A 25,605-nucleotide genomic window follows, 5' to 3' on the forward strand; every position below is an offset into this window, starting at 1 on the left:
CCCCTGTTATTTTCCGGTAAGGAAATCAATGGACGATGACAGATATAAAGTTTGAATAACACCTCAGAAATACTAATCCATACAGCACAGATTGTTCCAGCAACGATATTACAGCAACGTTGCAAACTTTACAACAATATTGCTGCAAGTTTATGTGTGTGGGGAGTTCAGTTACATCGCGACGTTCACATATTGATATTGCAAACAATACCCCGAAAATATACTGATTCGTTCAGCACTGATTATTCCAGCAATATTACAACAACATTGCAAACGTCACAATAATATTATTGCAAATATATGTGTTGTGTGGGGGAGTCTCGTTACATCGCGACGTTCACATATTGTATATTTATACATATAACACTCTTGAAATACTGATCCGTATAGAACAGATTATTCCAGCGACATTACATCGCAGCAACGTTGCAATAACATTACAAACGTTACAACGATATTGCTGTATATTTGTATGCTGTATGCCGAGTCTCGTTACATCGCGACGTTCACGTCGTGCAAATTAACCGGATGTCTTCCCGGTGCGTTTCGCGTTATCGACTGCCGATGTCGTGATCGGTGATGTCAGCTGTCATCGTCGATTATCGCCTTACGCGAAGATTCAGCTTGCGTGCAATTAACTCGGCGACACGGTGACGGGTGACAATGTTTCCGTTCCTTGCGGCATCGGAGGATCGGTTTACGCTGTTTATTAACGAATGGATATCCGGCGGAGCGCGCGGAGGCGTCTCTCTCTCTCTACTATCTCTTTCTCTTGCCGGAAAAACGCGAATCATATGCGCCGGCCGCGTGGGCACACGCGCGCGGTTTCCCACGCCGTTATCCACTTGCGAAAGAGAACTCTACTCTCTGACGTGTTGGAAATTACATTGGAAAGTGTGGGGAAGAGAGACGGAGGTCCGTCCCCGAAATTTCTATCTGCATAATTTCTAATTTTCAATTTATATCGAGAAAAGAAAGTTCAATTTCTTCGATGATACTCTCGAATGCTGAGATAATATAATATGTTACTTAGGTATGAATGATTCTGCGCGTGCGCACAAGTCGACTATAATATTGCAGAAAGAAAAATCTGTATTAAAAAAAAAAAATCCTAGATTAAAAGAGAGCTCCGAATTTAAGCGAAACGCTAGAAGTTTACGCGACATTCTCAACATTCTTTTTGATCGTTTTTTTTTCCACCTAACATGGGATGTGAATAATTTTCTATCTCTCCCTTGATGATCCCTTTTTACGCGAGTATTCCCTTTGAGTATCGATGCGCGGTATTTAGAACGTGTGCTATTAATGAGGGCACTTTGTAGCATGCACGACATGATGTTAAATGATAAAACTACGCGTGCAAATATTGCGAATAAAAACGACGTCAGTATTTTTCATTAATTTCATATATAATTACATTTATTAATTATTCCAATGATACAAATCGAGTTTTGTTGATTCAATTTATTTCCGTAGAGAGAAGAGGAGAGAGAGAGAGAGAGAGAGAGAGAGAGAGAGAGAGAGAAATTAATAAACGAATCATTTTGGGAAGTTGAGCTTGCTGGAAGGAGAGGGTTGAAGAAGATTTTTCCCGACTCGATTCAGACGATTTATTATTTTTTTTTTTAAATAAACGGCTCGGGGCTGCTGGCGCGGACGTATCTTTTTTTTCGTCGTCTCGTCTGGAATATCTCGACGATCGACGAGCGCTGTAGGAGAGGCCATCGCGACGCTGAAAGAGAGAGAAAGAGAAAAGCAGGACTTTATTGATTATCTGCGGTCAGATGTTGTGAACGACACTTAAGGCGTCGTCGGGACTAGCTAAGGATTATATATGTATATTGTATTTCAAAAATCCCTAAACCAAATTTATTCGGTCAATCTAACGAAATAGAAATTATTTCTTATACACGACTTTTAGGTGTAATCGACATAAAGAGAAATCAAGAGAAACTTTCCGCTCGATCCGATTTTGCTGAAGTATTGCTAAAAATTTGGCTAAATACAGATCTAAAAATAATTTCATTGGATTATAAAAATAATCATGTTAGGACGCTCAAGCTGATCGCTATAGAGTGTCAAAATTCTTTGCAGCATCGCTCATGCTTGAGTTTCCTACATAATTATTTTGATTGTTTAACACAATTATTTTCAAATCTGTATCTAGTTACGTTTTTAAAAATACCTCAGCAAAATAATTCTTTCCGTATAACGTTTATTTTTTAACATTAATTATGTTAAATGTCGGAACTTGTTAAAAAAGTAAAATAATGAACAATGAACAACGAACAATGTAATGTGGGAATCCGCGATAATTTGACCGGATCTGAGGTATGAAAAGTTCGTTCCTCGCGTCTCATATTTCCGAGATTGATCGCAGTTTCCTTTTGCTTCTTCGAGGCGTATTGAATATCACGCTCTGTGGATATCGATCCGGAGTTTTTGGTCGGTCTGTTGAGGGTCCTTTGTTCGCAGCCATTCGTTTCCTTCTATTTCCCCTTTCTTTTTCCCGCTCGATATACATACATAAAATTTTATCGAATAGCTGTCATCTCCAATGTAATCATTAGAATTCGGTTACACGAACGAGAGAAAAACAAAAAGAGATAATTAGCTCTGAATAATTAGCTAATTAAGAATCGTGTTATTTGCTGACCAAATGAGAAGTTCAACTTTTCTGCGGTGATGTATACAGTATTCTCTCGTCTCTCTTAGTTTTCGTTTGGACGCTCTTAATTCGTGATTATTAAATATATGCAGAAATAGCAAATTTGTTTTACCGATATAATGGACTGGAAATTTTACGAGATGATGACTTTACGTGCTAAGATTGTATAATCCTACGTAGAAAGTCACAACAGCCAATTTCACAAATTTAGAGATTTTATGAAGAAGCGAGACTTATCGAAAAACAAAGAGAATAGCAGTTTTTTTTAACAACGTTTATTATTTCCTATAAAAAAAATTTCTACTTCAGAGTATAATCTGACTTCTCTGGATACATCTACACTTAAACGGTCGAAATAATTTTCCTATCATCTCATTTTTATTTAAATTTTATTTCTTGTATTTTTACTTTAATCTCTGGTGCTGCTAGAAACAAAGCGACCAACTTTTGCGCTGTGCAGCGTGTACTCTCGCGAAAAACGGGATAGGTCGCATTTCCCGCACGGATTTTTGGGCTCGGTCAAAAATAGAAAGAAATATAGAGAATCGTTACTTCAGATTCTTCTGTTTCGCGTTTTTTACGATATTACGCGAAATGTCCCAATTCGATTTCCAATACATATCGATTCCGACGAAAGGAGGATACTGGCGGAGTTTCTGCGGCTTCAACGACACTTTTAATTTAGAGGTCTTGAGCTCGGCGCATCGCGAGGGATTTATCGTCGATGTGTCCTTTTCTCAAATACAGATATTCTAACGCGAAAATTGACGTGAGTTCCTAACTCTGACACACGAAATGGCAATTGAATGGGACATTCGAAACAGTTTTTCTCGTCGCGTTTTGTTCACGCTAAATATATATGCGACTCGAAATTTATACCGGGTGTCCGCATTGTGGATCCTCGACGAGATTCATCGCGAAAGTATTTAAATGTATGCAAAATCGGGAGCGAGCACGTGATTCCCGGGGGAACGAGTCGGAAGGAAAAGTCGCGGAAACTTATTTGGTATGCGCTTCTCCCGGTTTTTAAACGGAGCGTGTTAACGTCGCAGGTATAATTAATCGCTCACTGCTGCTCGTTACGTTTGCGCAAAACAATCAAAATTATTTTCTCAAAATTTTATTTTAAATATTATGTTAAAAATTATATTGTCTTCGAAATTATTATTACCTACCTGAATTTGGAATATAAATAATATGCGTTTACATGTATAGGTGCTCGTCCAAATTATAAGTCATTGTACAGCAAAATTTGCTTTTAAAACACAATTTAAGATATTAAGATATTATTTAATAAACCTGCTTCGTTAACACAGAAAAGTATCTATTTTTAATTATAATAATACACATTTTAATTAAAATAATCCAAATTTTTATTGATTTAAGTTACTTATTGATTTATGAATCTAATTTTAAATAACTTCAAATTAAATTAAACATTAATTTATAATTCAAAACTAAGTATTAATTATTTAGAGACTACATATATATTTTTTTAATTAATATATTGAAAAAATATTGTATTTTTTTTTTATCATTTTCTATGAAGTCGTTCGAAAACCGATCCTGAAATTGAGTTTTCATTCACAATATGTCGCAAACTTTTCTTCAAATCGACGCAGCTTAAGTTCGCGCCTTTTTTAAGCAGCGCCAGAGAGCAGCATCGCCAAGAGTTCTTTCTCTTTCTCTTTAGAGGTTCCAAAGTCGTTCGCGCGAGTCGAGTTCGAACTCGGTTGACCGGTCGGACGAGCCGGATCGGCCTTGCTCGAACACCTCGGAGTCTAAGTCTTCATCATCATCATCCTCATCCTTATCTTCGTAGTCGCATTGAATGGTCACTTCTTTGTCATCCAGTTTAGCAAATAATCTGAAAGGGTGTTACCCCTTGTATACATTCCCGGCAGATGCAAAAGCTCGAGAGTCCAATGTAATCCGATATTCCTGTTCGATACTTGTTCGATAGTGAATTTTAATTTACGATCCAGACACGAAGATGAAAGCGTCAGGTTTCGATCAATAACACAATACCTACTGAGGTTTATGCCGAGACAAAATTAACTCCAAAATCCCGATTTTATCTTTATACTTATTCGAACGAATTTGTCATTAAAAAATATTACAGTAGAGAGATAAGGCGCATTTTTTTTTCGCCCTTCTCATAATCTCTTATAACACGTCACGAATCTCACTGCTTATTCGCGAGATAGGACTCCTAGCGAATTCGCACATCCAGAGTCCTCCAGATTCTTCTTCCTTGGACCGGTATCGGATAAGAGCGACGAGGGGAACGAGGAGGGGGGAAGAGAGATAGGAAGGGTACGGAAGGAAAGGGAAGATGGTAGAAAACGGCAGGATACTCGATTCCCTTCGCGCTCGCTGGTTCGGCGCGGCGCGGAGCAGAGAGAGCTGGGAGAGAGATGATGCTAGGGGCAACTCTCGCTTTGTCCAGGAACCGGTCGACGTGCCTACCAGGAGGCAGGCAGGCAGGCAGGCAAGAAGGCAGACACGCATCGATCCGCCAATCGTGCGGCGGTGCCTTAAGCATGCTGCACAATGCCGACAATGATGAGAGCTTTCGGGGGAAGTGTCGTACGTGATCCATCTCTTTGTACTTTCTATTATTCGTCGCAATACTTTAATATCTTCTTACGTGTAATATTTGCACATATATCATTTCTATCGCACTGTCAAATTTTTTTTTTGCATTAGATTGTTCATTATTAATTTGAAATTGATTTTTTTTCCTTCACGGAAGTATTCTCGACACCAATGACATTGATATTGAATTTCGAGGAAATTGACGCATCAAATATTTCTATATCCTGAGAGAAATATTCCGCGTCAACCCTTCTAATCTGATCTCTAAAGTTCTGGAAATGTATCTGGCGCGCGAACAGTCGCCCTCGGCTATTGTTTCTTGTCTCTCGCATTCCTTTATGGTGTATCATAGATATCACAAAAAGGTGATCCTTTCCTACTTTTGATAGTTGGGGAAATTTTTATGTTTTTAGTTAAGAGAAGAAAATCGTGAGAAAGGATCGCGTGAGAATTATATAAAAAAGAAAAATTGGAGTTACTTTGTCTAATTTTTATCTATTCTGATGTTTAACTATAACAAAGAATGTTTTAATTTGAACTTACGAAGTACTCGATACACTGGAATACAATTGCAATAGGGAGAAAATATTCTTTTTCTTCGTTTTAATCAACGACAAAGAGAGAGAGAGAGAGAGAGAGAGAGAGAGAGAGAGAGAGAGAGAGAGGTTTGAAAGAAAGCACGGAGTCGAAAATTTACCCTTCTCAGCGTCCATAACATGATTTTCCTGGCGAGATCTCGCGGTTGTTTGTATCGGAAGGCATGCACGGCCATCAATCATGGCCCTGAAACAGCAATAGAGACGTTACGACGTAGTGAAGAGATATCGTATTCCTGTAAACGCAAAGTTCAATTCGAAATGGAGCACACTCGTCGAGATAAATTGTCTTTTGCTACACGGATTTCTTTTTACGTGGTAAAAGATACGAAATCTTACGTTCCTTTAGATGAAGTTGCTCTGGTAAGCAATATATTGTAAACTTTTTATATTTGATTCCGGATAACGCTCACGTTAGAATCTTTCACGCATAAAGTCTTTCATTTCTTTGAATAAAATATCTTCATATTAGACAAATAGATCTTTTATATATAAAAAATATACAGTTATTTATTTATTAAGAAATTTTATATCAAATTATACAATTCTATCATAAGATGCACAGAAGACTGATAAGGAATAACTTTTTATTTTTTGTCGCGAAATTTATATTTCATAAAATTTGATTGAAGCGTGTTTTTTTTTTATTCATTCAGATATACGAGGCAAAACGTTACGATATAAAAAGCAAAACGTTATGAGTGCCATTTTTGAAATTTTTCAGGAGAAAGGAAAAACTTATTCTCTTGAAAACTATCACTTTAAAAATTCCGCGAAAAATTACCGGAATAACTAAAAGATATGAGCAATCAATCTCTGCACACATTTTTAATTAAGCAATTCTAATTTTTAAAAGATCGTGTTGAAATTATTAAAATTTTAAAACGTAAGTTGTCCAAGTAAAAGTGTCAATTCCACAATGAATTTACAACGTTGTGAGTTGTATCACTCTTTTTTCTTCGCTCGCAGCAGCACTTTTTACAGATATTAGTATATGGTAGAACCCAACACTTGCAAGCTATTCATAGAATAAAACACATTTTCACAGTTAACAATGTTTTGCCGTGGTTTGCCTCACATATTTATAATGTCAAAAGTTTTCGACTAAATATTGTAATTTTATTGTATAACAAATCTTAATAAATAAAGAGATCTAATCGTATACTTAATATGTTCTAATATTTAAAATATCATATTTTTAAGTTTTAATATTATAACAAGAATTTTATTAACTTACAAACAGAAAAACAGATTGACAAAAATTATCGTAAAATTATTATATATGTTAGTCGAAAACTTTTGACAGTCACTGCCAAAATTTTAAAGAATTTTCAAAGTATAATGAAAACAACTTCTGTTGCTTGTAATTCGAAAACTATCAACGTTTCTATGTCGAAGCAAATAACTCTTTTTCGTATATTCGTCGTCATTATATGGCTTTCGTAGTTACGGTATATCCGGCGTATCCTTCTCGACGCTTCAATTATCAAACGGTAATTATGCGTCACGAACACTATGGACTCCACAGTACCCTATCCCACTTCGTATCGCGGAATCGAAACGTCGAGCTTCTGATAATTCAAAGGGACCGATGTGTTCGCTCTCCAGTCTTTGATCGCGATCGATCGATCGGAGCTTCAGCTTGGTTGCACGCGGTTAGGAGTGGCAGCTCTCAAACCGATACTCACTTTCAGACAATAGATAATTTGACGCGGCAGAAGGCACGAGGATAATTTTGTCTCGTGTCTACGACATTGAGGTACGAAGCCATAAAATTTACAACCGTCTCAAATCTTGGTTTCAGGTTCTCTTTCAAAGCCAGTTTGAGTTCTCGCAATCTCTCTTTCTTTCTCTCCTTTCCCTCTCTCCTTTTGCCTCTCTCTCTCTCTCTCTCTCTCTCTCTCTCTCTCTCTCTCGACTTGCATACCGCGTCAGGTTCGCGGCAGGGCAGCCTCTACCTGCATTCCAATCTACCCGGTCGACCTCATTCCGCCATTATACTATTTCGTTCGGTCTCTCGACTATCTTGCGTTCCCTCAAATATCGTTTATTCGCGCGAGAGTGAGTTTTCGGAACCGAATTATGTCACACGACGTCGCGTCCTGTCCCTGACATTGCACTTCCGATTCGAAGTTTGTTCCTTCGATATTTCCGCGGCATTCTCGGTCACAACAAACGTAATTCAGTTTTGTACCTGTGATTAACATTTACTTTTCTTTAGAGAAGAAAAAAATGATTCGGTATAAAATACAAACATCGCTAGTCGCGAAGTCACTTAAATAAATTAAATTAGTTTGAATTCTTTTTAAATGATGCTGGCTTTTATATTGAAAAAGAAAGAAAGAAAATTTCTGTCGCGAATAAGGGTCAATCCTTCGTAAGCACACATAGCAGAACTGCGGAACTCTTCTTTATTTTTATTATATAAGGAACTGTAGAACTAGACTTAAAAAATAAAATGTCGTTCTAACTTCACAGATTCATATAAGTTTGGATTGCGAAGTTAGCATGCTTTTTTTATTAAAGAAAATAATGACAGTTCAAATAGCACTCTCTCTCGCTATTTCTTTTCAGTTCGCTCTTTCTAGTTATACAGTTTCTTATAAAAATAAAAAAAAGTTCTACAATTTTTATCTACTCCGTAGACACACTGAGTCGTTTTTATCTAGCCTAATTTTTTTAATGTTCTAGACTTCCAAAAAATCCAGAAAGATTCAGGGTTACGTTTCTATTCATCTCCGTTACATTATCAGATAATTATTAAACTCAAATGTTAAAATTTTTATTTAATAAAAATTGAAATTGGTGCTAAGAAATTTGAGAGTGAAATATCGCCTAGATAAAAAAAAAGACCCACTCTTTTAATAGTGCAGAGATGAGACCACCGAAGAAACGCAAAATTCCAACTATTAACTTTTGGTAGATGTGTTTTTTTAAATAACCTCGATATTAAATTGTCCGATATCGTTCGTTTTGTAAGTAAAGTCTTCCGGTAGCGATTGGCTATTCTGCGTAATGGACCCACTCTCTCTGTCTCCTGGCATTATGACATCGACAATCGTATTCATTATGACCGATTCGATCACTGTCAGCAGCAGGCAAGTAGATACCATCGAGAACTGTATATCGATATTCATTATCTATTACGTTATCCCGAGCGATCGGGTGCTCGGTCATTCGCCAAATGCATTCGTATACGTCATAAATCAACTGCTGCGAAAATATTAACTCTCTCGACCGCACACGTGACACGGATATTTCACGATGAAGCGATCGCACGCGTGTTACTTTACACCGCGTTACAGCGCGATTGCAGTTTTACTTTGGACGTTGATGGATCGGTATAACTCGGTGACGGATTATTCGCTCGATGGCCGTTGTTTCGATAAAAATTTTTCCTTTTCAAAAGGCCGGCCGATCAGTATTATTTTAATCCGCGACAATTAAACGGACAGTGAAATATTATTCGGGCAGTAAGGAAATATAAAATCATTCAGCAATGAAGAGAATATATATGTACAATAATAACAATGATAAGACAAATATTATCCATGATGTTCATGATAAATATCGATAAAGTAATTATTAACTATGAGATAAAATTACAACCCGATTAAATTTGCTTTAATATATTAATTAATGTCCCAATTAATATATCCTGAAAACATCGCAGACACATAATTTGATATTTTATCTGAAATATTAAATTTAAAATTTGCATCGTGTAAATGAATATTTTCATTTTATTTATTTATGGATATTTAAGCTTTCAAAAAATAAATTGCAACTCTTTCACTAAAGTTTAAGACCTACTGTATTCACATTCGTGACGTTATCGAAAACGTTTACATTTAGCGTATCAAAAATAAAATTATTAAATGGGTTAAATGAAGTGATTACTTGTGAAATTAGACCTGTTATACGGGTGCGACGTAACGACACGGAGAGGAGAATCACCTGTTAATTGCTAGTCGCTGGTATATGTGCGACACAACTGAACATAATGCAAGCTATGATAATCGATAAATTCCTTAATGAGCCATCCAATAGATACGTGATCACCGAGCTGCTCCAGAGCGACTTGCACAAGATCATCGTGAGCCCACAGCATCTCAGCCCGGACCACATCAAGGTCTTCCTTTATCAGATCCTACGAGGTGAGTTACAGCAGCTTTAACATATCACGTTCTTTTTATTGCGCGTGTAATGATACGGACGGGAATTTTTTAAAACGAAGAAGCCGAAGAGTACAAAGGTGTATCACGATGTGCTTTTAAAATTTATAGCAGCGTATTTTAGCGTAACAATATACTTATGTGCTTATATAGATATTTATTACGTTATATTATAATTTTTTTACACGGAGTGGTGCATTTTTAATGTCAATCTTAAATTAAATATAGTGAAAAAGTGCAATATAAACGGAGATAACTAGTAGGTCAGCTCGATTAAAACATAATGCGCGTATTCTTGTCGGGAAATGAAAACCTATAAAAAAGACGAAAGTACGAAGGGATGAGAAAATTCGAAGTTAGAGCTCCCGGGAAGCTGCCGGCGAAGATGCCGGTCCAGTCTCTCTCTTGACGATCTCTCAGGAGTCGTTGAGGTCGAGATTTCGAGATAGTCTACCAGGTAGGAAGAGGAGGAAAGGTGGCGAACAGGATATGGGGGTTGGGTGCGAGAAACGAGAGATGAGAATGGCGAAGGACGAGGGAAAAGTCGGCGGTTATAAAAATCCACGAGCGGCATATTGCCTCCGTCGCCGCGCCGTCCTCGGGCGATGGTTAGATAGGGGGTGGCGGAATGGAGGAGGTTGGGTGTCGGTGGGAACAGTGGGGGCGGCAGAACTGGGATAAACAGGATCGTTTCTATTCATCCCTCGGGATCATCTCGGGATCTCGACGCTCCTATATCGTCCTTACATTGTCTGGCTTGCCGAATTACTCGTTTCCTCCCCCCCCCCTCCTCCCCTCTTCTCCATCGCTCTGTCCCTTTCCCTGGACTTGAAAAATGTTCGTTCGCCCTTTTCGTAATTCTCATTTGTCTTTTTCTGTTGGTCGCTCCCGTCACTATTTTCCGCCTTCCATAAAAAAAAGCAACGCTATTCTCTCGCGACTCATTTTTTTCATGTGATTGAAATTTGATTTGTTCAATAAAAAAATTATACAAAAGATAAAGTTTCGTATTCGTATCAGGAATTCTTATAAAAGTTGTGTTAGTGATATTATTGTTAAAATTTAACGCGACAACATTAGGACATGAAGGACCAACGCAATAAGACAAGTGTAATATTTACAGTTTTATTCTCCCTCTGTGGAGATATGAAAACCTTGAGATTCTTCTATGCGTTAGAAGTTGCATATTGCACCGTTGAGCGTAATTTTAATCAAAGGCACAGCGAGCGTGATTACATTTCATGGATGCGGAATTTTATTAGAAAACTGCCGTTCCTTTGTATTCCCTGCAAGCACGATTTGGCTATCCAAAAACGCGGGATAAACATCTCTCTCATCGAGCGAGCGAACGAGACAGAGAGAGAGAGAGAGAGAGAGAGAGAGAGAGAGTGTGCAGATCAAAAGGTGCGCTGGATTAAAAGAGCTCGACACGACATAACACGGGAATAAAAAAAAAAGACATCGCCTGAAAATGAAATTCCACTGTGATAATAGACAAATTTGAAAGTAGCTGTACTTATTATATGTTAATGCTAAAAACTTCTTAGTTAAAATCGCTTCTCGGATTTTCCGCTTTAGTCAATATTATTTTTAAATAATTCGAGAAATTATGTTTTAAATATACTATAATACATTATATTACACGAGTGTCAATTTGAGAAATTAATTGGATTCCATATGAATGGATTTTGTTATGGTTCTTGTTTTTTCCCTGCTTCATATAAAATAAAGATAACAAGATAACATAACCCAAATATTGTATAAAATATTTAATAATTCTTTTATATTTTCATTTTCAAGAGATATTAAATCGGGATACGTGATGAGGCAATTATTTACGACGGACACAGTTGCAGATTTTTGATTGAACGTGGAAGGAATGGCAGCAGAGAAACAGAGAACAGGAGAGAAAATCATCCTTTCGTACGATCGATTTTGCTTATATTGCGACAGAATGTGGCATTGGATGAGATGAAATGGCCGATAGAAAGAAAAAGAGCAGAGAGAAAATGGGATAAAGATGGAAAGAGAAGAGAAAAGAAGAAAAATGAGAGACGAATTGCAGCGCACTAAATTCGTTACCCATCCTTCTCTCTTTGCATATACAGCACTTCTGAACGATATTAGAGCACGTCTTATGATTTACCGCGTGGGCGATAAATAAATTCTCGCTGCCGATTGAACCGCTTTTCTAATTCCAAGCATTGCGATGTTCATGTTGAGATGTTTACGAGAATTCGCATAACGTTATATATTGCAATCATAGACGGAAAAGTCGGCGTTTGCAAATAGAAAATACATTCTATCTAGTTGCAGTCAAACAAATCAAAGCCAGAGGCACGATGCTATTTCTCTTGCTGGATAGCACGTGATCTAGTAAATTGGTAGAAATTCTGCGGTGCAGTTTTAGTAAATTTACTAAAGCGCCTCTGTGTGGTTTAAGATCGAAAATAAACCAATCTGGGATAAAAAAAAATCCAATTTAGAAATAAATAAAAAATACGTCAATTAAGAAAAGAAGAAAATTTTTGTGTGCCACTGTGATGATCGAATTACAATTGATTCTCTCGCGAATGTATAGTATATCTTTCTGCGGCCGAGTACATCTTTTAGCTTCTATTATAAAAAAATGTAAAAGACATGGCGAACAGGCGCAAAGGGGGTAGCCACGTTAATTCATCATTCGTCGTGTCATCACTTTTGTTTCTCCTTCAGCCGGTTGTTTTCAAGGATAATTTGTCACGACAGGTTCCGCCGCATCTCATGCTTTCCCCTTCTTCTCTCTTGCCACGAAGGATGCAACTTGAATCGCGCGATAGCAGTGAAGGCGAAGGAGAGCTCGTGTTCACCCTTCGCTTCCGCTCTCGGCTCCGAAAAGAGCAGAAAGGAGGTTTGTGGCGCAACTAGTGCAACGCGAACGCAACGCGAGAGAGCAACTGGATCATTATGCGCTGGCCATCGTCGCGAATAGTAATTTTTCCCCGTTTTCTCATTATTAAGATCTTTCTAATTTCGTCACGGCGACGTCTTCGTCTTGTTTTTCTTTTCTTCGTTTTTTTTCTCTCTCCTCTCGTGATGAGATAGTTACTTCTAGAATTACTGTCTTCGATACCTCCTGAGCAAGCACGAGAAGAAATGGTGTCTCGATGTAACGTAATGTGATTGGAATGACTCTCGAGGCGAAATTGCGTTGCGAGTCATGTGAAATTATCTTGGAGATATCAGGGATTTGTAATGTAGATAACGAATGAATCGAGTAGTGCGGAGAAAAAGAAAACGATTTAAAAAATTCAGTGTGATAAAACAATTGGCACAATTAAAGTAGAAAATCTTGCACGTAGGATGATGTGATAAATATGATATTTTTTACTTAATTAAATTCAATGCTATACGAATTTTATATTATTCTTAATATAAATCCCGAAACTCTTGAACTAGAATTAATTTATACATCCCAACACTAATAATATTTTTCAAATAAAATTATCACTGAAAATTTAAAAATATCTAAATATCCTTTACGTTCGTTCTGAAACTTGAATTTATACTTATATTTCTAGCGTAGCGTACAAATCAGAATCAAATGGTTGAAATAATAATGCAATCGCTATTAACGCATTTGCTCTGGACATTTTTTTTATCGCGCATTTGCTGCAGGACAGCGACATCTCTTGATAAGCGCTGCTAACGGATCTTGTCGCGATTTTCCTTATTCTATAAATTTCCATGTGGAGTCCCAAAAACGAAAATAAATATTTGTCAATCCCGGTTGCTGTCTTAGTCGTGTTCATGGATCGACGTCCGTTCGAATCAGATCCGAGCCTTATCCTCTGAATTCGTTCAAGCTTCTGCGTGCTTCAGTGGTACATATCTCAAAGACGCATCGCAAACTGGAAAACTGAGCAACACACATTTTCGACATATCCGACATATCTGACGTATAAACATGTCCGTTTACTGCGAGTTGCGAATCATCGATCGCAATGTGTAATTTTCAGCGTTTTGGCTTGAAGCTTCAGAATTAAACTAAGATAAAAGACATCGCAGCGATACAGGAGAGGAGGGGAGACTTGATTAAATACTGACTCAATTAAATACGCAACATTTCAACACTTTTTTAAATATTTTATCTAAGATTTATTTTTTATTGTATTTTTTTTTAATACAAAAAAAAATTAAAAAGGATGATCCTTCGTGGCACGACTGCCTATATCGATAATATTAAGAAGTAGGAGGAAAGGACGATGATTCTCGTTAACGAAATCCTGTGTGATGATCTGATCTTCTCATGTTAACTTGTCGCCGGTCCGTTTCGAACTTTCCCACCCAGTATAACGCGATGCGTAAAGCTCGGACAAATAGAACAGAAAACAGCTCTTCTCTTGACTGGTCCGAAACCAGTCCTGCCGCTGCTCATTCGTGACCCCGGATCCCGTCATCCGGTCGGCTCTGGCTTCTTCTCTAACTACCTCACCACCTCCTGCCCCTTCGCTCTGCGTCCTCCTACCTCCTTCCTCTGCTCCCTTTGCCGGTCGCGACGTTTTAATTAAGGAGCAATATCTTTTTGAAGAGAAATCGTGGCGTTTCTCTTTTTAATCTACCGAGAAGACGGATACCAACATTGTGTAACAACAAATCGATGTCTTGCAACAGGAACAATCGATACCGTTCTGTAGAGCGAAAGCGGAAGGAAGGGAAATGTATATTTAAATGGATAAATAGTATCGGAGGATTTAGCGAAGAATTTAATTCAATTTCAAGAACTGCATGCATTGTAAAACTGCTCAAGCGGATCTTCCTTCTGTATTACGTATTCTTGAATTAATTGATCTAATTCTGATTGATCGATTTTGTTAATTTCATTTAAACATCAGACTTTTGGCCAATCATTAAAAATGCAGCATTAAAAAATTGAAAAAAGAATGCGGATGTAAAAAATACGAAATACTGAACTGTAATTACGATATGCAAATCTTTATTTCCCGACACTGTCGACATTGTTTAAAAAAAAATTAACTTTCTACATAAACTTATATAATATATATATTTTAGAATATTTAACAAAAAATACGAAATTTCAAATAATTTTACTATAAATTAATTAATTTTCACTAAGCAAATGCACTTTAATATTTTTAATCTGCAATTACAAGATCACACGTGTTAGAGCGATTTGTAGTTGATGGTAATAGTAATTTCCGCGTAGGCTATGATACGTGTCGCGCGGCGTGTCTGATTTCACCGATTTGTACGCTTGTACTACTTGCCAGTGGTTACGATCAACGTCAAACGAATCTTAATGAGCGGATTACACGGCGTATAATCTCGTTTGCAGTTAAGTGTAACGTGTAACATAAAGAGGTAAGTAAGGAGAAAGAGAAAGAGAAGCAGGAAGAAACAAACAAAATAATTTAATTAAACACCGGCGCATTTTACGCATAAGCAAGCAAGATAATATTTTTACTTTAAATTAACGCGAAGTAACAAGAAGGAAGTAACAAGAAATCATCTTGCACTGTTGTATTAAATCATCCGTCCAAATAAATTTGACGACATATTCTTTAAAATTCGTTAAACTATAATATAATATTACGATAAAATTGCGTGATTTCTTACGATTACTTGACTTGCATGTAATTGCATTATTATTATTATTATAAGTTCAGTCATTTTTATTGGTATATATTACTCATTGCAATTGTAATTATAATTACAAGAGAAGTTATAATATACATATATTTTATACACCGAAAAAATGGTATTCTTTATTTAAGAATATCCCACTTACGCATAGTATTTTCCTCTCTAAAATAAGCGCCAAAACGATTCTGTTAATTTAAGAGGGAAATTATCTAAATTATCGTATTCTTAATATAAGAACGCACAGGATGTCCTATTTTAAATGATCTCGAATATCTTTTAAACAATAACTTTAAAGAAAAATGTTTCAGACAAAGGTTACGTTACGGGTTTTAAGGACATTATCAAAAACTGCGTATAATGCGCGTGTATCGACGATCGCCTTCGAAAATCAAGAATATATTATTAATTTAAGAGGAAATATTCTTATATTTGTTAAGAGGAAATATTAAGTACGTTTTTCAAGAATATAATTTTTTCGGTATAATATTGTGCAATAAATTATTAATTTCAGTGAATTTTAAAAAACTATTCAAAATTTACGTGGGCGTAATTGATCCACTTTTCATTGTCTCAGATATTATCTAGATGTGTAAATTATCCTATACTATAATTAGTCCTCTTTATTTCACAAACGAGACTGTCATTTCTCCCGAATCGCTACCTCGAGTCGAAGCCTGAAGTCGACGAAGTTAATAATTCAAAGTCCCGCTCTCGAGAGCAAATATTAGCTCACATTCTCTTCAGTTGCCTGTCATTCTTCTACATCGTACATTAACAAGCACCGACATTAAATCGGCTGGAACTTTGCCAGAGCGAATCCTCTTGGCTTTAAGTTTTCGTTGCACGCGCGCGAGTCACGTGCAGCGACATATAGATTGATCAAATTCTTAGTTCCATTTCCCACACCATATTCCGTCCTTAAGTATCGCTATTCCACAGCCTACATCTTTATTTTGTACTAAAAATTTGTTTTATTTAATTTTATCGAAATCGTTTTATAACATCTTATTTTTATTATTTGACAATGTATAATTTATATATGTGTTACAATTTTTGCACGATACACCTTACCAAGAAATAAAAGTATCTATAGAGTATAATCATATTTTGGCTAAAGACAGAATAAAATGAGTAAAATCGATTTAGTTTATTATAAAACAAATAAATGAACGAACTATAAATTTGACATAAAAGGCTCATATGAACCTCCTTAGATGATGGACTTATGATAAAAATGTAATGCTTTTCTTTTCTCACCTGTATACAATTTAACTTAATTTTTATTCACGCAATAGGTTTTTTTATCCGTCTTCGAAATTACCTTTGATACACCTCAATTTATGCCTCAGTATTGATACACTTTAGTCTATGATCTAATTTGACGTTAAATGTGGTACACGAAGGCAAGACGCATAGCGGAAACAGGTCGATGTGATGCAATGTACATAAGTACGTACACGTACGTGCGCACATGTTGTTAATTAAATTCAACGTCTGATCGAAATTGACTTAATCGACAACAGGTGTATCGATCAAGGATAATATTCTGAGAACGACATGGCTATATATGCACGCCACGAAGTTGAATCCTTAATCAAGCACGCGATAGAAGCTATGATGTAAATTATACGACATTTTCATTAAATGGAATAATATGATGTATGTCAATACATTCGGAAAGATAGAATTATCCAATTATTAACAGATAAAAATGCACAATTGCGGAAACAAAACAAAATCAGGAAGTTATTTAGAAAGACGAGATATTAAAAGTAAATTATGGAATTAATGTATCAATTATCTTACATGTCGAGATTTTTTTAATTTTTTAAAGAGTTTTACTTCTGAATATTTTTCGTACATTTTCTACTTCTAATTTTTGCGAATTTTCAATCTAAATCTATATTATACTTCTGAATTTTCGCATAACAAAGTAACTTTGTCACGTATACGACAAGATTCCGAAATTGGGAAGAATTGACGAGCTGACGCGCTTTATGCGGTATAAGAGGGACGGAACTTTACGAAGACGAGCAAAATTTCGACGGAAGTGCAGAAGCTTGTGACGAGCACCTCGTTCTCGGCGATCTACAACGCCGCTGGCATTAGTAGATATTAAGTCTGTTTTTTTTTTTTAAACTGGAATTATTTTTGGGACTTTAAATAAGATAGGTATATGTTTGATATTTAACGAAAGAGCGAGAAACAGTTCTAGGAATAAAAAAACAGACCTATTGTGTTATATTAAGTCTATATTTTATTATCCTGCATTCTAAATTTCTTGCAGTGAAATCTCATTCAAAGAGAGTGAAAATATAATTATCCAAAAAAGTGAAAACATTTCACTCTTTTTTAAGAAGTGACGGGTGGTTGTATTTACATTTTCTTGAAGTGAGATTTTCACTGCACGAAATTTAGAGTGTAGACTGCGCTAGAACTCTCTCTCTCTCTCTCTCTCTCTCGCTTTTGCCAAGTATCAAACGTGTACCCATCTCACTTCAAGTTCCAAAAGTGTACACTAGTTCAACCACAGAAAACGAACCCATTGTTACGACTCGATGTGCGAGAGACGTCCCAGCATCACTTCGCGAACTCCGACGTGTGACAGGAAGCCGCGCGACGGCGCTCATTATACGAATCCTTTTCTATCTCCTCTCCGCGAGATAAATTACTCGGTGGGGATTAACGCGACGGGGTGATTAATCGCGCGTTGGCCGATTACTGCCCATTAACGGACTTCCCCATCGTTCTCGAAGTCCTCAACGCGAGTCGCCTTTTTGCCGAGCGATCCCGCTTTTGCGATTCTACTGGCTCGTAAGGAAAAACGAATGGGTATTCGATGCTCCAATGTTCGCGCATTTACAAAATTCTTCTCTCGCAAATGTCGAGATAATACGAATTTTACGAGTTACAAACGGATCTAAATGGGAGCGCGGCTACGCGCTGTGCCAAGACAATCTCAGGTGGTTGCATGCGTGCAACGCGGTTATCGGCCTCGCTGAAAATAAGTTCGCGTGGTGAGGCTTCTTGTTTACAGCAGGCAGCGGCGCGATTCCGATGACGTGGCGGCGGGACACGGGTATCAAAATTAACCGCGAGTAGCGTCGCGACGTCGTCTCGCGTTCATGCTACGACGCACTATACTAAGCAGCGTTATATTTGCTATCTTACCGCAGGTACTTGAATTTTGCTTCAATTATACCCCCGATTATATTAAATATTTACATACAATGAAAGGAAAGATTGGTTGCTGCAACAATTTAGATAGTAAAATATAGCACTTTTGATCGGCATTTTTAATCGGCTGCAGCAACCAGTTTTTGGTTGTAGCAGCAAATTTTTAGTTGCTTTAGTCTATCGAAATCATATACTGACATTACGGATAGGCTAACGCAAATAAAAATTTGCTGCTACAACCAAAAACTGATTGCTGCAGCCGATTAAAAATGCTATACCATATTTTACTATCTAAATTGTTGCAGCGACCAATCTTTTCTTTCAGTGTATACAATGGAATTTTCGTATAAATATGATATGAAATCATTATGCAAAAAAAACAGAATATTAATATTTGTACACTCTAAAAAATATCGGTTTGAATTTAACATCTCTATTATGGATTTATCACCCATATGATGCCTATATAATTCTCACTGTGTTAGTATTAATATTAACACTAACACAACATGATATGGATTTTACCCATGGTATTGAACGCGCATCATATTGATGTTAACCAAATTAATATTAACACCAACATAATGAAAATTATATAGACACCGCTGTTTTTTTTAGAGTGTAATATTCGAGCACATTTTTCATCGTATTTTATTTATTTAATAGAATGTTACTCCATAAATAATCTTTATGCACTCAGTGTGTATGAAATATAGATAACTGACTCGTTGAAATGTTTTAAAAAATTAAACTGGAACTCGAGATGAAACGATGAAGTACTATTCAATTATTAGAGGATATGCTCAAGATCATCGCTGGAACGGTCACGAATTACATTTTGCTTCGACCGGGCTGCCATTGTCGGGTTCATCGTACCTGATATCACGGCATTCTCGTTGGCTGAATTCTTTATTTCTTCTTCCATTTGGCCGACGAGCGAGGTCAAGCGATTACCGACGTACGAAAGTCAAGGCCTTTCTTCGGGAGACCCGGTCTCGTCTCGGTTATCGACTCCAAGGTTGTCGGCAACCTTCTTTCAACGAGGATGACATGAGCAGACAGATCAGACAGATCATACCGGTAATTCGTGAATACTTGCAAGAAAAAAACTGGCATCTTAGACGAGAAACCTACGCGACCGGTTTTTCATATTCTTTTATCTCTTTGAAGAATTGCTCTCCTGTTAATAAATGTATAATTACGTTTGAGATATACTTTAAAGAATAAAAATATATAAATGAAAAAATATACGAATAAACGATAAGATTGTCTCAGGACTTCAGCCATATTGACTGGACTTTTTCGTAAAAAAAACTCTATTGATTTTTGACTCATTGACATCGGTCGAACTTTTTGTCACATCCAATCATCGATTAATTAGCGCGATGTTCAATTAAATTAATTCAGTTACCATGGGATGTAAAAAAAAAAAAAAGAAATGGAGAGAGAAGAAAGGTGATCAAATACACACGAAGTCAAATGAAAATAATTGTAACTCTTCATCGAGCAACTCTGTAACTGATCAGCATTAATTAACTTCCTCTATCAACGTTTTTCCTTTTGCATTAATCGGAAAAAATAACGTTCTTGCTTTCGCGGTCGCATTATCGGCGTGGCGAAATGACGCGCGCGTGAAATCACGTTGATTACGAAGGGAGTACGAGTCAGCTAATTTCATTGATAAAGGACATTAAATAATTGGGATATTCATAAGTGGCTCGCTGATGGACTTTAATTAGCAGGCGTTTCCGCACGCGCACCGCTAGTTAATTGCTCGGTATAACTGAATTCACAATTTATTCTGCAGCTCGCCGGATTTTATCGTGAACAGCGATAAAGTTGACTTATAATGTGTGATCGACACAATACCGTTACAAATGTAAATTCTAACGAGGACTAAAGGATATTTTGTCGTATAATATTCCAATAGAATGCAATAGTGAATTCTGTGGATTAATTAAAAACTAATTAAGAGATTTGAACGTGCGAATTCTACACGATATCATTAGCTAGCTTCAATCGTTTATAATATTTTGCATTTAATATATAAAACGCACGTTTTTTGGTTTACTATATATAGCTAAAAGATTATAATAATCTCGTTTTTGAAACTTTCGAATGTATTTAATCTTTAGATCATGCTTTGATATTGTCTGTTTGTAGAAAATTCTATGTATCTTTTAGGATGAATTTTTTCTCTCTGTATTTTTATATTTTTAATACATTAAAACAATTTAAGATTAAATATCGTAATATTGGTATTTCTTTAAATTTTTAGGTTACAGAACTTTTAAAATATATTAATGTCGTGGAGGACTATTTTGAAAGACAAAATATAACAATTTGTTATCTGAAATGTCTGCGGTTTTTTATTGCTGCAATCCAAAGGCTTTAATGTCAGAACATATTTATTATATCTAAAATTTATTAATTTATGCAAATTTGTATATATTCACTGTCTAGCCACTATAGCTTTCCTTTTAAAGGAAAGCTGAATATTTTTCTCATCGAAAAGAAGAAGCGAAAGAATACGAATTCATCTGTAATAATTTAATATTCGATTAAGCGGTGCAGCTCAGCGGTTAAATGAATTTTTTACGCTGCTTAAACAAGCGAAGATTTCGGCTTAATGGGGGAGAGAGAGAGAGAGAGAAAGAAAGAACTTTCGGGATGCGAGTTAATCGCGTGCGAACGGATACGATAATAAGAGCGAGTATACAGCAAACCCGGACGAGGGACTTTAATTAAGGTGAGGTGGACTCCCCCGATCTCACTAGCCACCCCCCAGACGACGGATTACCCCCGGTAATATTACCGAGTTTTATTGCCGCGAAGACTAAGCCTCGAATGTATTTGCAGCGTGACTCATATTCAGAGCGGTGATTGGACGTAATTCTGAAAATAATCCTTTTTTGGGACATATGTGTATATACAATAAATTATATAAGTTATCAGATATATTTGGGAAATCCAAATAGACCAAGTTCGTTAAACCGCTTTCTTTCGTCTAATTTTATTTCATTACGCACGTCTCTGCGAAGATATATTCCGTAATAATCAATTTTCCAATAATTTGCTGTCACATCATAATGATCTGTTCCCTGACGGTCTCAATTTAAACGAACACTTTAAAAGAATAGGAAAGACTGAAACTGTGATCGAACGTTCGGCCAACTAACTTGCCAATATGTTGTACCTTAAAATACACGCCGTGCCTTTTTTCAACGTGTTTCCTCTGAATCAACTTAAACGAACGGCGAAGTCGATTCGTTGACAGAGATGGATCGGGAAATAACTAAAGGAATCTCGTTACGGTCCTGCCTGTTTCTCGCCTTTCCACGTCCACCATTCTTGTGCGAGAGAGACATTGTTGGTTTAAAGTAAGGCGAGGAAATAGAAGCAAACGAAAGGAACTTTCGCGGAACCTCTATGAGTTACGACAATTTTCCATCATTAAGGCTGGATTGTTCCACCTTTCGGTGAACTTCAGCTCACTATCTTACTCTTATGTTCTTACTCTTTTACTCTTTTGTTTATCCCGAGGTTTGTCCAATAAGTAAATTATCTCATAGTTTATCTAAAGATGGAACAACCGATCCTAAATAAATTAATTTAAGAAATGAGTCGGTGAAATTACATTGTTTTTTTCAAACTCTTCGTACATCGACTAATTAGTGCTGACGAATTAAAGCGTATCTCGTGCGTCACTCGCGTATTTATAAAACAAGTGAAGAATGCGATCGATTTGAAACGCCCCGATCGTCACTCCGTGTTTACGGTATTTGTCAATCGATAGCGGGACACAATAACGTTATGATTTATCGTTAAACTTGTCTGACCTTTTTCACAACGAAGTAATCTCTATTATCGGTAAGAATTAAATAATTCAATTCGGGCTTCAAGAAACTTACCTCTTTCACTATCATTATCATTATTATCATCATCATTATTGTTATTATTATTTTCAAAACCTAATATGAAAACTATGAAAATAATGTTACATTCTATTTATTTACATTTTATTTTATTATTTTTTTAAATCCGTATAAATTTACTTTTTAATATCGTGATATTATGAAGTTGCAATTTTTATATTAAAAAATCACTTTTCCTGAATTTCATAACGTAAATTTGTAAATTTTGATTTTATAATTTCTTTTAATTCATTATTATTAGACTTATTATTATATTTCCCTTCATAATTGCTAAATATAAATATATAATAGATCGATTAAAGAATCCGTAAAAACTTGTACGCTCCGCGTTGTTTCATTAAAAGAAGTAAATTCGGTTATTATTCACATTTGCGCCGTACGCAAATTCATATCGCGCTGCATGAATTTCATCGACGGGCATTTTCGACAAAATAATAACCGATTTTTGATTAAGCTTGATATAATCTTCGTTCCGAAGTGCTCCGAATTTTCATCAGCAAAAAGTGAGCCGGTCTGCATTTTGCTCGGGGCGAATTTTCATCGGCGCGAAAATTGGGTTCACGTTGACACGACCGACGTGTCATGTCACAGCAGCGGCGTCTCTGATGTTTTGTCAGCTTGTCACGCCGCCGAGAAAAATTCTCCCATCGCTATCATTTTCGCAGTCTCATACGAGCGAGACGGCGCGACGATCTCGTGTCAATTTTCATCATCGATAAAAATCCCGCATCCTCATGATTAATATCCATCGGTACGTTGCTGCCATTCTCATCAAATTAATTAGCGAGCGAATCGAATTTAGCTTTGACAATTTTTCTAACTAGAATTTCAAAGATTATCCAAAATTTGCAATTGTCGCTTTTACGAGACATGTGATTAAATTAATTCTTTATATTCATCTTTATATTCATTATAAAAACTTTTTGATACACCCTATATTTCTTATTGCTATCTGATATAAAAAGTAAGTTTTAGGCTTTTAAAATTTGATTATAAGATGGGGATGTTCCGATCTCCAAAAGATCGATCTTTCTAAAAAACAGTAGCGATTTGAAACTGACCTATTTTGCGAAAAATTGATTCTTCTAACTAAAAGAGTATTTAAAGTCGATTTCTTATAAGTCTCTGTAAAGAATTGCTTTTTTTTTTTAACAAAGGAAGCTATTTCGGAGCGATCTTTTTGCAAAAAATTGATTTTTAGCAAATTGATCTGGAGATAGTACATTATTATTGTACAGATTTATAATTTGAAACATATCGTTGTTTTCAGGCCTCAAGTACCTTCACTCGGCCCGAATTCTCCACAGGGACATCAAACCTGGAAATCTCTTAGTGAACAGCAATTGCGTACTAAAAGTAAGTCTCGCTCTCGATATTTCAACCTGAATTCAAATGTTAATGACTTTGAATATATCATATATTCTTTCCAATTGGACTCAATAGTGAGGAAATACAGACTAATTAAGGATCTGTTTGTCCGACACAGATGCTTTGTTCCAAATAGAAGCCATATTCTAAATTTAACTATCTAGTTCTAGATTATCCTATTTATGTCGAACGACCAAGCGTACTAAGTGCTCTCTTTCTTCAGATCTGTGATTTTGGATTGGCCCGGGTGGCGGAACCCGACCAGAACGTTCACATGACCCAGGAAGTGGTGACACAGTATTATCGCGCGCCGGAAATCCTGATGGGCGCGCGACACTACACCGCTGCGGTGGACGTGTGGAGTGTCGGCTGCATCTTCGGCGAGCTTTTGCGCCGACGGATCCTCTTCCAGGCCCAAAGCCCTGTGCAACAGGTGAGTAAAACGGACCCCGAAAATTTGGCTTGAGTCTAAAGGGCCTTATTCGCACATTAAACTTGACTTACTCAAAAAGGACGATTCAGCTAAAATATATAAAAATTTAGCCATATATACATATATGTAGGCACAGATTTAAAAATAACTTCGTTATTTTTACCACCGACATAAGATAATTTTATAAGTTCAAACTAGTTATGTTAGAATGTCAAAACTTTTTACATCACTTATTATGCTTGAACATCCTACATAATTATTTTGATGGTTTAATAATATTATTTTCAGATCTGTAGCTATCTTTAAGTACTTCAGTAAAATCATTCTTGATGTGCATGATTCCGGTTACACGAGATATCAGTAAATATATCTCATATCCATTTCTATCAATGTAGATTAACTGTAACGGTTTAACTTACTTTTCATCTTTTTTAATTACCTATTGAAATTCGAAAAAATGAAGTTGAATCGAGATTAAAATTAATATACATTGGTAGAAATACGTATTAGTTAGATATCGTGAGTATTTTACATCGGTAGGATTATCTTTAACTAAAGCAATGAGAAAACGTGCCTTCTATCTTGGTCTCAGCTCGAATTAATCACGGAGCTGCTGGGTTCGCCCACTCTTGAGGAGATGAGGTATGCGTGCGAGGGCGCGAAGTCTCACATGCTAAGAAGGGCGCAGAAGCCGCCGTCGCTCGCGACCCTGTATAATCTTAGCAGCCAAGCGACGCACGAGGCCGTCCACTTGCTCTGCCAGATGCTAGTCTTCGATCCCGTAAGTCTTTGCTTAACGCAAAAATAGATTGTTTATTCACATTAAATCTTACACTATTCTCATTTTACTTGAGTTCACTTTGTTCGATGAATAAATTTTAACTTCAATTTACACAATTGTTACACATAAAATTAGGTGTGTGCCGAGCCTCAAAAAAATCTTTTTAGAACTTTTCACTTTGATACGGATAGTATTCAGTTTAGTTTATTTAATTTATTAATATATATATAT

The 25,605-nt window shown here is 36.4% G+C and overlaps 1 protein-coding gene across 1 annotated transcript in view; it reads left to right on the forward strand.

Moving 5' to 3' along the window:
• LOC108746735 (serine/threonine-protein kinase NLK) overlaps positions 1-25,605 on the forward strand; it is a 42,943-nt gene that overhangs the window by 8,075 nt on the left and 9,263 nt on the right. The window contains exons 4-7 of the mRNA XM_018483668.1: positions 9,913-10,019; positions 24,063-24,148; positions 24,384-24,593; positions 25,186-25,374. Of these exons, the coding sequence (XP_018339170.1) occupies positions 9,913-10,019; positions 24,063-24,148; positions 24,384-24,593; positions 25,186-25,374 (592 nt within the window). The remainder of the gene's footprint in view (positions 1-9,912; positions 10,020-24,062; positions 24,149-24,383; positions 24,594-25,185; positions 25,375-25,605) is intronic.

The sequence above is a fragment of the Trachymyrmex septentrionalis genome, unplaced genomic scaffold (assembly GCF_001594115.1).
Source record: "Trachymyrmex septentrionalis isolate Tsep2-gDNA-1 unplaced genomic scaffold, Tsep1.0 scaffold19, whole genome shotgun sequence".
NCBI classification, from domain to species: Eukaryota; Metazoa; Arthropoda; class Insecta; order Hymenoptera; family Formicidae; genus Trachymyrmex; species Trachymyrmex septentrionalis.